Below are 15,739 nucleotides of genomic sequence, written 5' to 3'. Positions count from 1 at the left end.
CGAGTCAAGACCGAGACCGGAGAGGGGGCAGAGTCAAGACCGTGACCGGAGTGGGGGCCGAGTCAAGACCGAGACCGGAGGGGGGAGGGGGCCAGAGTCAAGACAGAGACCGGAGGGGGGCGAGTCAAGACCGAGACCGGAGGGGGGAGGGGATCGAGTCAAGACCGAGAGCGGAGGGGGGCGAGTCAAGACCGAGATCAGAGGGGGTGGGGGGGTCCGAGTCAAGACCGAGACCGGAGGGGGGAGGGGGCAGAGTCAAGACTGAGACCGGAGGGGGCCGAGTCAAGACTGAGACTGGAGGGGGAGGGGGCAGAGTCAAGACTGAGACTGGAGGGGGAGGGGGCAGAGTCAAGACCGAGACCGGAGGGTCTGGGGGGGACCGAGTCAAGACCGAGACCAGAGGGGGTGGGGGGGTCCGAGTCAAGACCGAGACCGGAGGGGGGAGGGGGCAGAGTCAAGACCGAGACCGGAGGGGGGAGGGGGCCGAGTCAAGACTGAGACCGGAGGGGGCCGAGTCAAGACTGAGACCGGAGGGGGCCGAGTCAAGACCGAGACCAGAGGAGGGAGGGGGCCGAGTCAAGACCGAGACCGGAGGGGGCAGAGTCAAGACCGAGACCGTAGGGGGCAGAGTCAAGACCGAGACCAGAGGGGGTGGGGGGGTTTGAGTCAAGACCAAGACCGGAGGGGGGGGGGGGGGTTCCAATTGAGTCCAATTCAAGACCATAATAAGAGTTCAAAATCCTTCAGAACAACATTTGGGATTCTCACTTGAGTGGGTTGAGTCACTGACGTGGTCTTCCTGTCTGGGTTGGCGCCACCCCTTGGGTTGTGCCGTGGCGGAGATCTCTGTGGGCTATACTCGGCCTTGTCTCAGGATGGTAAGTTGGTGGTTGAAGATATACCTCTAGTGGTGTGGGGGCTGTGCTTTGGCAAAGTGGGTGGGGTTATATCCTGCCTGTTTGGCCCTGTCCGGGGGTATCATCGGATGGGGCCACAGTGTCTCCTGACCCCTCCTGTCTCAGTCTCCAGTATTTATGCTGCAGTAGTTTATGTGTCGGGGGGCTAGGGTCAGTCTGTTATATCTGGTGTATTTCTCCTGTCTTATCCGGTGTCCTGTGTGAATTTAAGTATGCTCTCTCTAATTCTCTCTTTCGGAGGACCTGAGCCCTAGGCCCATGCCTCAGGACTACCTGGCATGATGACTCCTTGCTGTCCCCAGTCCACCTGGCCGTGCTGCTGCTCCAGTTTCAACTGTTCTGCCTGCGGCTATGGAACCCTGACCTGTTCACCAGACGTGCTACCTGTCCCAGACCTGCTGTTTTCAACTCTCTAGAGACAGCAGGAGCGGTAGAGATACTCTCAATGATCGGCTATGAAAAGCCAACTGACATTTACTCCTGAGGTGCTGACCTGTTGCACCCTCGACAACTACTGTGATTATTATTATTTGACCATGCTGGTCATTTATGAACATTTGAACATCTTGGCCATGTTCTGTTTCCTAGCCACCGTGCTTCTACACCTGCATTGCTTGCTGTTTGGGGTTTTAGGCTGGGTTTCTGTACAGCACTTTGAGATATCAGCTGATGTAAGAAGGGCTATATAAATAAATTTGATTTGATTTGGTCTGGTCTGGAGACTGCACTAGAGACCGAGACACTCAATATCTGGTCTGGAGACTAGAGAACGAGACACTCAATATCTGGTCTGGAGACTAGAGAACGAGACACTCAATATCTGGTCTGGAGACCGCACTAGAGACCGAGACACTCAATATCTGGTCTGGAGACCGCACTAACGAACGAGACACTCAATATCTGGTCTGGAGACTAGAGACCGAGACACTCAATATCTGGTCTGGAGACCGCACTAGAGACAGAGACTATGTGGACTGGAGTACTACAACACCAGATATTTCCTGTATACTATAGTATATTAGAGCATGTAGGTCTACCCTACCTCTTTCTCCAGCATCAGCCCCTCAGCTCTCAGGTTCCTCTCGAAGGTGACTCTCTTTTCCACCAAAGGACTGGACTTCTTATAGACCAGGATGTAATCGATACGCTTCTTCCCATCTCTGAACAGCAGACCGGACGGCTGCCCCGGGTTGGTCCCCTACGGAAATATGTGTTTATCAGTAAACCTGATTAGGGTACCTACATAAGGCATTCATAACCCATTCATAAGCTGCGTAACTGTGAGACATTGGAAAAGATTGGTGCAATGTCATTCTGGTTATTGGGTGAGGGTGTGTGTCTCTGTGTGTCTATGTGTGTGTGTGTGTGTATGTGTGTGTGTGTGTGTGTGTGTGTGTGTGTGTGTGTGTGTGTGTGTGTGTGTGTGTGTGTGTGTGTGTGTGTGTGTGTCTATGTGTGTGTGTCTATGTGTGTGGGTGTCAATGTGTGTGGGTGTCAATGTGTGTGTGTGTGTGTGTGTGTGTCTATGTGTGTGTGTGTGTGTGTGTGTGTGTGTGTGTGTGTGTGTGTGTGTGTGTGTGTGTGTGTGTGTGTGTGTGTGTGTGTCTATGTGTGTGTGTGTGTGTGTGTGTGTGTGTGTGTGTGTGTGTGTGTGTGTGTGTGTGTGTGTGTGTGTGTGCGTGTATGTGTGTGTGTGTGTGTGTGTGTGTGTGTGTGTGTGTGTGTGTGTGTGTGTGTGTGTGTGTGTGTGTGTGTGTCTATGTGTGTTTCTGTGTGTGTGTGTGTGCCTGTGTGTGTGTGTGTGTGTGTGTGTGTGTGTGTGTGTGTGTGTGTGTGTGTGTGTGTGTGTGTGTGTGTGAGCATGCATGTGCATGGGGTACCAGAAGCGAATCTACGCGTGCCTCTAATTTAGCTCGGGTGGCAGGTTTCTGAATGAGAAACGACTCGTCTGTCCTTCCTGCCTCGTACGTACTCGCTTCTGCCTCCTCCTCGTAGTGGTCCTTGACAGCTTCTGCCAGACCTAGACGGACCGAACGAGCAGTGGTCAGGACATATAGTTACTGTAGCTATAAAGGTAATGCTTGAACATTGCTATTCCTTCTATACATAACGGTCGTTCACAGACAAACACAGTAGACGAGGTGTTGAAGTGAACAGGACAGGGAGCACAGTGCTAGACTGTGCCGTTTGGCAAACCCTATTATCCCCATATGCCTACACTATGGGAATTGCAGTCACAACCTTAGCATTGTTAGCGCTGCACTCTAACCAACTGGTAATGTAGTTACCTGCATTTTGTTTGGCTTCAATCAAATCTAATCACATTTTATTGGTCACATACACATGGTTAGCAGATGTTATTGCGAGTGTAGTGAAATGCTTGCGCTTCTAGTTCCCAACAGTGCAGCAATATCTAACAAGTAATATAAAATTTAAAAAACGTAATACACACAAATCTAAGTAAAGGAATGGAATAAGAATATATACATATAAGAATGAGCAATGTCAGAGCGGCATAGGCTAAGATGCAATAGATAGTATAGAATACGGTATATACATACGAGATGAGTAATGCAAGATATGTAAACATAAAAAATAAATCATTCTCTCTACTATTATTCTGACATTTCACATTCTTAAAATAAAGTGGTGATCCTAACTGACCTAAAACAGGGATTTTTTACTCGGATTAAATGTCAGGAATTGTGAAAAACTGAGTTTTAACGTATTTGGCTAAGGCGTATGTAAACTTCCGACTTCAACTGTACATATGAGATGAGTAGTGAAAGATATGTAAACATTATTAAAGTGACCTTTATAACAAGCAATGTCATGTATGGAGGTGGCAGAAAGGTCCGTGTTAATACTGTGAAGCGTTTCTACTCTAGGGCTTCGTCTCAAATGACTCCCTATTCCCTAACAAGTGGTGCACTACTGTTGACCAAATGGTCCATAGAGCTCTAGTCTAAAGTAGTGCACTACATAGGGAATAGGGAGTCATTTGGGACACTATCCCCCCTATGGAAGCATCTGTGGGGGGGGGGGGGGGGGGTAAAGGATGAGTGGGAGTTCAAAGCTAAATCATGTCAGTCGTTCTGCCATCGCCGGAGTCTGAAAGAAGTCTGGAAGCTTTTATCAGTTTTATTTAATCCAAACGAGGGGGGATTTTCACACAGAGCTCACAGCTCCTTAGGATCCTCTCAATTTTTAGCGATGACCCAAACGTGACCTCGAGAGAGACGGGGAGCGTTAGTTCCACGAGTCCTGCATCATGATCGTATTTTTAACTAGCCTTCGTCACAGATCTGACGGCACAAACGGATCTGACACCAGGGTGTATTTTTCTCTGCTCGGATCGTGCTCAGAATAGACAGAGGCTGTTACCTAGACAGTGCACTACTTTCGACCAGAGCCCTAGGTGCAAAGTAGTGCACTATGTAGGGTAATAGGGTGCCATTTAGGATGCACAGAGACTTCTGAGTCATGCTAAACTACTCATTTGAATGTGAATGGTCTTTTGAGTGAATTCTCCTACTGCTACAGATTTCATCATCAGAGATGAATGATTTATTTTCCTTCTCCCTACTGCAGTGACATTTAACTACTCCACAGAGTCTCAATGTGGTGTGTTTCTCACCACACCGCTGCATAGTTTTCCCCCTCAGTGGTGACAGCCTTCATCAGCAACCGTCACATGACACCTCCCTACCTCCTGAAGCTGTCTCACAATCATTTCAAATTCATATTATGTGTAAGCATGTCACGCCCTGACCTGAGATATCTCTGTTTTCTTTATATTTTGGTTAGGTCAGGGTGTGACTAGGGTGGGTACGTTAGTTTTTGTATTGTCTCGTTTTTTTTTTTGTATGTCTAGGGTTTTTGTAGGTCTAGGTGATTTGTATGTCTATGGTGGCCTGATATGGTTCCCAATCAGAGGCAGCTGTTTATCGTTGTCTCTGATTGGGGATCATATTTAGGTAGCCATTTTTCCCTTTGGTGTTTGTGGGTTCTTGTTCTATGTTTAGTTGCCTGTCTGGACTATTCATATAGCTTCACGTTTCGTTCGTTTTGTTGTTTTGTTAGTTTGTTCAGTGTTCTTTCTTTATTAAAAGAAGAATGTACGCATACCACGCTGCACCTTGGTCTCATTCATATGACGAACGTGACAAAGCAGTCACTGCCACGATGAAAATCTATGTAAAAATAGCAGATTTTGTCATGGTTCTGGATGGTGGTTCATTAACCCCTATGTCTAAGCTTAACCTCTGGATCTGCCAATTGAATATCCACTTCATATTTTCTAATACGGTACTTAATAGAATTATACAGTCTGCCAACAATGAATAAAACCCCTATAACATGTTATCACAGGGGTTCAAGTAACAACAACAAAAAATCCCATGACTGAAACTTAAGTCGATCTCAGGTCGATTGTCTGCGGGGGGGGGGGGCAAAATGACCATCATGCTTTTAGGGAAAGAGGATCAATTTTGTACATGTTTTAAACTGCGGGTTTAACCAATTCCAGTCATCTTGCTTAGGGATCATTTTTTATGTAGAAGGACTGAGAAGCTCAGATCTGGAGACTTTTTAAAATGAGGACATCCTACTTCAAAATTAAAAATTAAAAATTAAAAGTATGATGCTGACATCATCTAAAATATAATATATATAATATAATTATAATATATATATAATATTAATATAATATAATATATATATAATATATATAAGATAATATATATATAATAATAATATAATATATATTCCAGAAATGAGCACATATTGGAAAAAATATGTATAAATATTATCATCAGATGTGCTATTAGCAAAAGGCATTATTAACTGTAGCCAACTGATGCAACATAGTGGCTATAAATAGAAAGACAGAAGCATGGGATTGGTCCATCTGTATTTACCTCCATTGGACACAATGATGTGTATAAACCCTGGATGACTGACAGGGGGGAGCTGTACTGAAGCCACCGCACAGCCATCTTAGTACTCCTCATTTGTAAAACATGTTTGGAAGCCTTATATAAATACATTTATTAATGTTTAGTCTACATTATTTTTTGACACGTTTATTCTCTTACAGACACTTAAATGCATACTTTTAAATTAGATTATGTGAACTAAACATACAAATAATCTTTAAAGTATTCTTTTCAGAGAGTACTAATGTTACTGTCTGCACTACAACAACAACCATTCTTATATACATGTCATTTAGTCCTTAATTGAACATTTCATTGAAACACTGTAGAATTCCATTCATTCCTATGGTGGACTGCTTCTACTGGGGAGTCCCAATATGGCCGACCGGTGGCTTCAAAGCCTCTCAATGGCCAATACATAGCGTCAGCAAACCAGGGTTTATACACATCATTCATTGGACACAACATCCTGATTGTTATTATTCATTATTATTTTGAAATTATTATTCATTATTATTCACTCAAATGTTTTAATTTGGTTGGTTTCTGGCCAACAGTATCTGCACACCTGCTCGTCGAACATTTCATTACAAAATCATGGTCATTAATATGGTGTTGGTCCCCCCTTTTTTGCTATAACAGCCTCCACTCTTCTGGGAAAGCTTCCCACTAGATGTTGGAACATTTCTGCGGGGACTTGCTTCCATTTAGCCACAAGAGCATTAGTGAGGTCAGGCACTGATGTCGGGCGATTGGGCCTGGCTCGCAGTCGGCGTTCCAATTCATCCCAAAGGTGTTCGATGGGGTTGAGGTCAGGGCCAGTCAAGTTCTTCCACACAGATCTCAACAAACCATTTCTGTATGGTCCTCGATTTGTGCACGGGGGCATTGTCATGCTGAAACAGGAAAGGTCCATCCCTTGGCACTATGCATTGGGGCATAGTGCCAAACCCAGTCCATCGCACTGCCAGATGGTGAAGCATGATTCATCACTCCAGAGAACGCATTTCCACTGCTCCAGAGTCCAAAGGCAGCAAGCTTTACACCACTCCAGCCGACGCTTGGCAATGCGCATGGTGATTATAGGCTTGTGTACGGCTGGTCGGCTATAGAAACCCATTTCATGAAGCTCCCGACAAACAGTTTTTGTGCTGATGTAACTGGTGTGAAATTGCTAGCTAGTTAGCTGGGTGCGCGCTAATAGCATTTCAATCGGTGACGTCACTCACTCTGAGACCTTGAAGTAGTTGTTCCCCTTGCCATGCAAGGGCCGCGGCTTTTGTGGAGCGATAGGTAACAATGCTTCGTGGGTGTCAGTTGTTGATGTGTGCAGACGGTCCCTGGTTCGAGACCAGGTAGGGGTGAGGAGAGGTACGGAAGCGAAACTGTTACACTGACATTGCTTCCAGAGGCAGTTTGGAACTCGGTAGTGAGTGTTGCAACAGAGGACAGTTTATTTTTACTCGCTTCAGCCCTCGGCAGTCCAGTTCTGTGAGTTTGTGTGGCCTACCACTTCGCGGCTGAGCCGTTGTTGCTCCTAGACGTTTCCACAGCTCTAGCAGGGCAGAAATTTGACAAACTGACCTGTTGGAAAGGTGGCATTGTAAGTCACTGAGCTCTTCAGTCACTGAGCTCTTCAGTACGGGCCATTCTACTGCCAATATTTGTCTATGGAGATTGCATGGTTGTGTGCTCAATTTATACACCTGTCAGCAACGGGTGTGGCTGAAATATACTTTTGTCCATGTAGTGTTTGTCATTGCCCTTTTAAGACGTCATTGCCCCTGTAAGAGATCTGTTGCGCCTAAAGGGAAAGGGAAAGGGGGATACCTAGTCAGTTGTACAACTGAATGCATTCAACTGAAATGTGTCTTCCGCATTTAACCCAACCCCTCTGAATCAGCCATGTGTTAATGATGTCACCCCCTCAATTTTAGGAGTAGAAAAATAAACGTGGCAGCAATAGAAAGCTGGGATCCAAAACTGCTTTCAAAAGTGATTTTCCTGCGATTGCATTCAGAATTGTCATAAACAAATCTTACATGACGGTGCATTAAGTACCAGTCTATTCAGTGGATTATGTACTCATGATATGATGAACAGTAAACAGTCCGTGATAAACAGTAGAAATTATAGTGCAGAGAGAGGACCATCAAGATTATTCATGATGCTGTGGCTGACAATGTTAATGGTCTCCCCCTGCATCACACCACAATGACCTCGTTAGATGATAATGGTCTCCCCCTACATCACACCACAATGACCTCGTTAGACGATAATGGTCTCCCCCTACATCACACCACAATGACCTCGTTAGACAATAATGGTCTCCCCTGCATCACACCACAATGGCCTCGTTAGATGATAATGGTCCCCCCTGCATCACACCACAATGGCCTCGTTAGACGATAATGATCTCCCCCTGCATCACACCACAATGACCTCGTTAGATGATAATGGTCTCCCCTGCATCCCACCACAATGGCCTCGTTAGATGATAATGGTCTCCCCCTGCATCACACCACAATGACCTCGTTAGATGATAATGGTCTCCCCCTACATCACACCACAATGACCTCGTTAGACGATAATGGTCTCCCCCTGCATCACACCACAATGACCTCGTTAGACGATAATGGTCTCCCCCTACATCACACCACAATGACCTCGTTAGACGATAATGGTCTCGCCCTACCTCACACCACAATGACCTCGTTAGATGATAATGGTCTCCCCCTGCATCACACCACAATGACCTCGTTAGACGATAATGATCTCCCCCTACATCACACCACAATGACCTCGTTAGACGATAATGGTCTCCCCCTACATCACACCACAATGACCTCGTTAGACGATAATGGTCTACCCCTGCATCAACCCACAATGACCTGGTTAGACGATAATGGTCTCCCCCTGCATCACACCACAATGACCTCGTTAGATGAATGATCTCCCCCTACATCACACCACAATGACCTGGTTAGACGATAATGGTCTCCCCCTGCATCACACCACAATGACCTCGTTAGATGAATGATCTCCCCCTACATCACACCACAATGACCTCGTTAAACGATAATGGTCTCCCCCTACATCACACCACAATGACCTCGTTAGACAATAATGGTCTCCCCCTACATCACACCACAATGACCTCGTTAGACAATAATGGTCTCCCCTGCATCACACCACAATGGCCTCGTTAGATGATAATGGTCTCCCCCTGCATCACACCACAATGACCTCGTTAGACGATAATGGTCTCCCCCTGCATCACACCACAATGACCTCGTTAGATGATAATGGTCTCCCCCTACATCACACCACAATGACCTCGTTAGACGATAATGGTCTCCCCCTGCATCACACCACAATGACCTCGTTAGACGATAATGGTCTCCCCCTACATCACACCACAATGACCTCGTTAGACGATAATGGTCTCGCCCTACCTCACACCACAATGACCTCGTTAGATGATAATGGTCTCCCCCTGCATCCCACCACAATGACCTCGTTAGATGATAATGATCTCCCCCTGCATCACACCACAATGACCTCGTTAGACGATAATGATCTCCCCCTACATCACACCACAATGACCTCGTTAGACGATAATGGTCTCCCCCTACATCACACCACAATGACCTCGTTAGACGATAATGGTCTACCCCTGCATCAACCCACAATGACCTGGTTAGACGATAATGGTCTCCCCCTGCATCACACCACAATGACCTCGTTAGATGAATGATCTCCCCCTACATCACACCACAATGACCTGGTTAGACGATAATGGTCTCCCCCTGCATCACACCACAATGACCTCGTTAGATGAATGATCTCCCCCTACATCACACCACAATGACCTCGTTAAACGATAATGGTCTCCCCCTACATCACACCACAATGACCTCGTTAGACAATAATGGTCTCCCCCTACATCACACCACAATGACCTCGTTAGATGATAATGGTCTCCCCCTGCATCACACCACAATGACCTCGTTAGATGATAATGGTCTCCCCCTACATCACACCACAATGACCTCGTTAGACAATAATGGTCTCCCCCTGCATCACACCACAATGACCTCGTTAGATGATAATGGTCTCCCCTGCATCACACCACAATGACCTCGTTAGACAATAATGGTCTCCCCCTACATCACACCACAATGGCCTCGTTAGATGATAATGGTCTCCCCCTGCATCACACCACAATGACCTCGTTAGATGATAATGGTCTCCCCCTACATCACACCACAATGACCTCGTTAGACGATAATGGTCTCCCCCTACATCACACCACAATGACCTCGTTAGACGATAATGGTCTCCCCCTGCATCACACCACAATGACCTCGTTAGATGATAATGGTCTCCCCTGCATCACACCACAATGACCTCGTTAGACAATAATGGTCTCCCCCTGCATCACACCACAATGACCTCGTTAGACGATAATGGTCTCCCCCTACATCACACCACAATGACCTCGTTAGACGATAATGGTCTCCCCCTGCATCACACCACAATGACCTCGTTAGACGATAATGGTCTCCCCCTACATCACACCACAATGACCTCGTTAGACGATAATGGTCTCGCCCTACCTCACACCACAATGACCTCGTTAGATGATAATGGTCTCCCCCTGCATCACACCACAATGACCTCGTTAGACGATAATGATCTCCCCCTACATCACACCACAATGACCTCGTTAGACGATAATGGTCTCCCCCTACATCACACCACAATGACCTCGTTAGACGATAATGGTCTACCCCTGCATCAACCCACAATGACCTGGTTAGACGATAATGGTCTCCCCCTGCATCACACCACAATGACCTCGTTAGATGAATGATCTCCCCCTACATCACACCACAATGACCTGGTTAGACGATAATGGTCTCCCCCTGCATCACACCACAATGACCTCGTTAGATGAATGATCTCCCCCTACATCACACCACAATGACCTCGTTAAACGATAATGGTCTCCCCCTACATCACACCACAATGACCTCGTTAGACAATAATGGTCTCCCCCTACATCACACCACAATGACCTCGTTAGACAATAATGGTCTCCCCTGCATCACACCACAATGGCCTCGTTAGATGATAATGGTCTCCCCCTACATCACACCACAATGACCTCGTTAGACGATAATGGTCTCCCCCTGCATCACACCACAATGACCTCGTTAGATGATAATGGTCTCCCCCTACATCACACCACAATGACCTCGTTAGACGATAATGGTCTCCCCCTGCATCACACCACAATGACCTCGTTAGATGATAATGGTCTCCCCCTACATCACACCACAATGACCTCGTTAGACGATAATGGTCTCCCCCTGCATCACACCACAATGACCTCGTTAGACGATAATGGTCTCCCCCTACATCACACCACAATGACCTCGTTAGACGATAATGGTCTCGCCCTACCTCACACCACAATGACCTCGTTAGATGATAATGGTCTCCCCCTGCATCCCACCACAATGACCTCGTTAGATGATAATGATCTCCCCCTGCATCACACCACAATGACCTCGTTAGACGATAATGATCTCCCCCTACATCACACCACAATGACCTCGTTAGACGATAATGGTCTCCCCCTACATCACACCACAATGACCTCGTTAGACGATAATGGTCTACCCCTGCATCAACCCACAATGACCTGGTTAGACGATAATGGTCTCCCCCTGCATCACACCACAATGACCTCGTTAGATGAATGATCTCCCCCTACATCACACCACAATGACCTGGTTAGACGATAATGGTCTCCCCCTGCATCACACCACAATGACCTCGTTAGATGAATGATCTCCCCCTACATCACACCACAATGACCTCGTTAAACGATAATGGTCTCCCCCTACATCACACCACAATGACCTCGTTAGACAATAATGGTCTCCCCCTACATCACACCACAATGACCTCGTTAGATGATAATGGTCTCCCCCTGCATCACACCACAATGACCTCGTTAGATGATAATGGTCTCCCCCTACATCACACCACAATGACCTCGTTAGACAATAATGGTCTCCCCCTGCATCACACCACAATGACCTCGTTAGATGATAATGGTCTCCCCTGCATCACACCACAATGACCTCGTTAGACAATAATGGTCTCCCCCTACATCACACCACAATGGCCTCGTTAGATGATAATGGTCTCCCCCTGCATCACACCACAATGACCTCGTTAGATGATAATGGTCTCCCCCTACATCACACCACAATGACCTCGTTAGACGATAATGGTCTCCCCCTACATCACACCACAATGACCTCGTTAGACGATAATGGTCTCCCCCTGCATCACACCACAATGACCTCGTTAGATGATAATGGTCTCCCCTGCATCACACCACAATGACCTCGTTAGACAATAATGGTCTCCCCCTGCATCACACCACAATGACCTCGTTAGACGATAATGGTCTCCCCCTACATCACACCACAATGACCTCGTTAGACGATAATGGTCTCCCCCTGCATCACACCACAATGACCTCGTTAGATGATAATGGTCTCCCCTGCATCCCACCACAATGGCCTCGTTAGATGATAATGGTCTCCCCCTGCATCACACCACAATGACCTCGTTAGATGATAATGGTCTCCCCCTACATCACACCACAATGGCCTCGTTAGATGATAATGGTCTCCCCCCGCATCAACCCACAATGACCTGGTTAGACGATAATGGTCTACCCCTGCATCAACCCACAATGACCTGGTTAGACGATAATGGTCTCCCCCTACCCTCACACCACAATGACCTGGTTAGATGATAATGGTCTCCCCCTGCATCACACCACAATGACCTCATTAGACGATAATGGTCTCCCCCTACCTTAACCCTCTACGGCCTCATTAGAACTACAGTTGTGGGTTTACTTCCTGCAGGAATCACATACACACTAAAACTGCATGCACTGCAAGTCGCTGTGAATAAAAGCGTCTGCTGCTTTCATTTTTGGTGTTTATACATGTATAGATCTCCGTCAGGCTGTGGGAGGACAGAGACAGACGGACGGACAAACAGACCAATCGACCAACTGACAGACCGACCGACTGATCGACCAACTGACCTGACCGACTCACTGACCTGTCTTGGAGGAGATGAGGGTGCAGGAAGTGCTGTGACTGTGGGACAGAGGTTGGGTGTGTTGTGCCTGGATCTGGCAGTGGTCCTGGGCCTGGTGCTGTAGCCAGGGGTCAGCCAGCTGGGCCTGGTCCTGAACCTGGAGTTGAGGCACTGACTGCAGATGGTCCTGAGGTTAGAGGTGGAAGAAGACATATATTTAGCTGAGAATCGCGATTAAAATATAAAATCTGTGTTAAAAAAAATACTAGAAAAGACTATAAAAACAGTAGAATGAGGAGCGGAAGCAGGGCACTAGCTCAACCCCTCTCTTTGCATGTTAAGTGCAAGTCTATGGGTCAAATGTCCCCTCCCCGTTCTAAATGAGAAAGATGCTAAATCTAACTTTGGAATTGGAATTTGTTTTACTTTCTGAATTGACTGGTCAACCCTGATCGTGACCTAATTATGGTGATAAAATTCCTGCCTGTGGGTGTGTCTGGGGCTTGTTGTCGGGGGTGAGGGGCATGGACAGGAAGTGGTTGATGTTCTGTGGGTGGGTTTGGCTCTGGGCCAGGCAGGGCAGGCTACGACGGGACGGCTTCAGGGTCTTCTCCTTCAGGATCTCACTGATGCTTGTGTGCATGCCTGGAAAGAGGGATAGGGGGAGAGTTTAATTCATGAATTAATTAAATTGTCCAATGTGAATCAGAGTTTTTGCTGTCTTGTGTTGTTCCCCTAACCCAGACACCATCATAGGCTGGGAGCAGCACAGGGTCAACTGCTTGGGTTAAGTTGCTCAAGGGCACAATGGCAGTAAGTCAATGGCAATTATAGTAGTTAATGGCAGTAGTTATTTTACCTTTATTTAAAGTCAGTTAAGATCAAATTCTTATTTTCAATGACGTCCTAGTGGTTTAACTGCCTTGTACAGGAGCAGAACAACACTGCACCTTGTCAGCTCGGGGATTTGAACTTGCAACCTTTCGGTTACTAGTCCAACGCTCTAACCACTAGGCTACGCTGCAGTAGTTAATGGCAGCACCCTGAGATTCTGATACCATCAACCCTCTGCCTTATTTTCCCTTAGGGTTTGAACCGGCATTTCTCCAGTTCCTGTCCTGCTTCTCGAGGTTACCACCGCCCCTCTGAGAGGAGAGAGGGGGGTGTCGGAGAGACAGTGGTTTGGACCGGCATTCCTCCAGTTCCTGTCCTGCTTCTCGAGGTTACCACCGCCCCTCTGAGAGGAGAAAGGGGGGTGTCGGAGAGACAGTGGTTTGAACCGGCATTCCTCCAGTTCCTGTCCTGCTTCTCGAGGTTACCACCGCCCCTCTAAGAGGAGAGAGGGGGGTGTCGGAGAGACAGTGGTTTGGACCGGCATTCCTCCAGTTCCTGTCCTGCTTCTCGAGGTTACCACCGCCCCTCTAAGAGGAGAGAGGGGGGTGTCGGAGAGACAGTGGTTTGGACCGGCATTCCTCCAGTTCCTGTCCTGCTTCTCGAGGTTACCACCGCCCCTCTGAGAGGAGAAAGGGGGGTGTCGGAGAGACAGTGGTTTGAACCGGCATTCCTCCAGTTCCTGTCCTGCTTCTCGAGGTTACCACCGCCCCTCTGAGAGGAGAGAGAGGGGTGTAGGAGAGACAGTGGTTTGGACCGGCATTCCTCCAGTTCCTGTCCTGCTTCTCGAGGTTACCACCGCCCCTCTGAGAGGAGAGAGGGGGGTGTCGGAGAGACAGTGGTTTGGACCGGCATTCCTCCAGTTCCTGTCCTGCTTCTCGAGGTTACCACCGCCCCTCTGAGAGGAGAGAGAGGGGTGTAGGAGAGACAGTGGTTTGGACCGGCATTCCTCCAGTTCCTGTCCTGCTTCTCGAGGTTACCACCGCCCCTCTGAGAGGAGAGAGGGGGGTGTCGGAGAGACAGTGAGTGAATAGGAGGAGGGCGGAATGACTCCAATCACTCAGGGGTCCCTCCTGTCAAGGAGTCAGGGTTTCATGGTGTCATGGTGTCATGTCATGGTGTCATGGTGAAATGGTGACACTGTGTCATGGTGATATGGTGTCATGGTGACATGGTGTTATGGTGACATGGTGTCATGGTGACACTGTGTCATGGTGACATGGTGTCATGGTGAAATGGTGACACTGTGTCATGGCGACACAGCGACACGGCGTCACAGCGACACGGCGTCATGGTGACATGGTGTCATACTTCAAGTAGGAGTGTATTACCGTCAGTGTACCCTCAACCCTGCCATCAAATCACATACCAACACAATAGTACTTCATGTTGGAGTATATCAGCATCAGAGCCGTACATCTACTACTACTCTCCCAACAGCATCAGTATACACTCAGTGGACAGTTTATTAGGTACACCGCCCCGTTCACGAAAATGGTTCGCTCCTACAGACAGCATGAGTCCATGGACCCGTCCTGCCTGGTGTCAACGGTACAGGCTGGTAGCAGTAGTGGTGTAATGGTGCAGGAATGTTTTCCTGGAAAACGGTAGGTCCCTTGATACCAATGCATTGCAATCTAGCGAGAATGTTCAGCTAATTATAACAGTTATTTAAAGTACAGAATCAGGGCCAGTATTGTCACAGTAGGAGTGCTGATATAGGATAAATTTGACCTTCATTTAGATTAATCATAATGAATACGATTATATGGATTAGAGGGGACCTAATCCTAGATCAGCACTCTGACCAACACTAATTTATAAAAGCAATATTTTATTATCTGGTGTTATTATCAT

At 47.4% G+C, this 15,739-nt stretch overlaps 1 protein-coding gene across 1 annotated transcript in view; it reads right to left on the bottom strand.

Annotated features, from left to right (window-relative positions):
• Positions 1-13,634, bottom strand: part of ano3 (anoctamin 3) — an 84,899-nt gene extending 71,265 nt beyond the window's left edge. Inside the window, 4 exon segments of the mRNA XM_038998555.1 lie at positions 1,960-2,115; positions 2,798-2,937; positions 13,013-13,178; positions 13,476-13,634. Of these exon segments, the coding sequence (XP_038854483.1) occupies positions 1,960-2,115; positions 2,798-2,937; positions 13,013-13,178; positions 13,476-13,634 (621 nt within the window).
• Positions 13,635-15,739: the final 2,105 nt, after the last annotated feature.

The sequence above is a fragment of the Salvelinus namaycush genome, chromosome 8 (assembly GCF_016432855.1).
Source record: "Salvelinus namaycush isolate Seneca chromosome 8, SaNama_1.0, whole genome shotgun sequence".
In the NCBI taxonomy this organism is placed as follows: Eukaryota; Metazoa; Chordata; class Actinopteri; order Salmoniformes; family Salmonidae; genus Salvelinus; species Salvelinus namaycush.
Note: the sequence above shows the minus strand (reverse complement) of the source record. Positions and strands in the feature narration are given on the sequence as shown.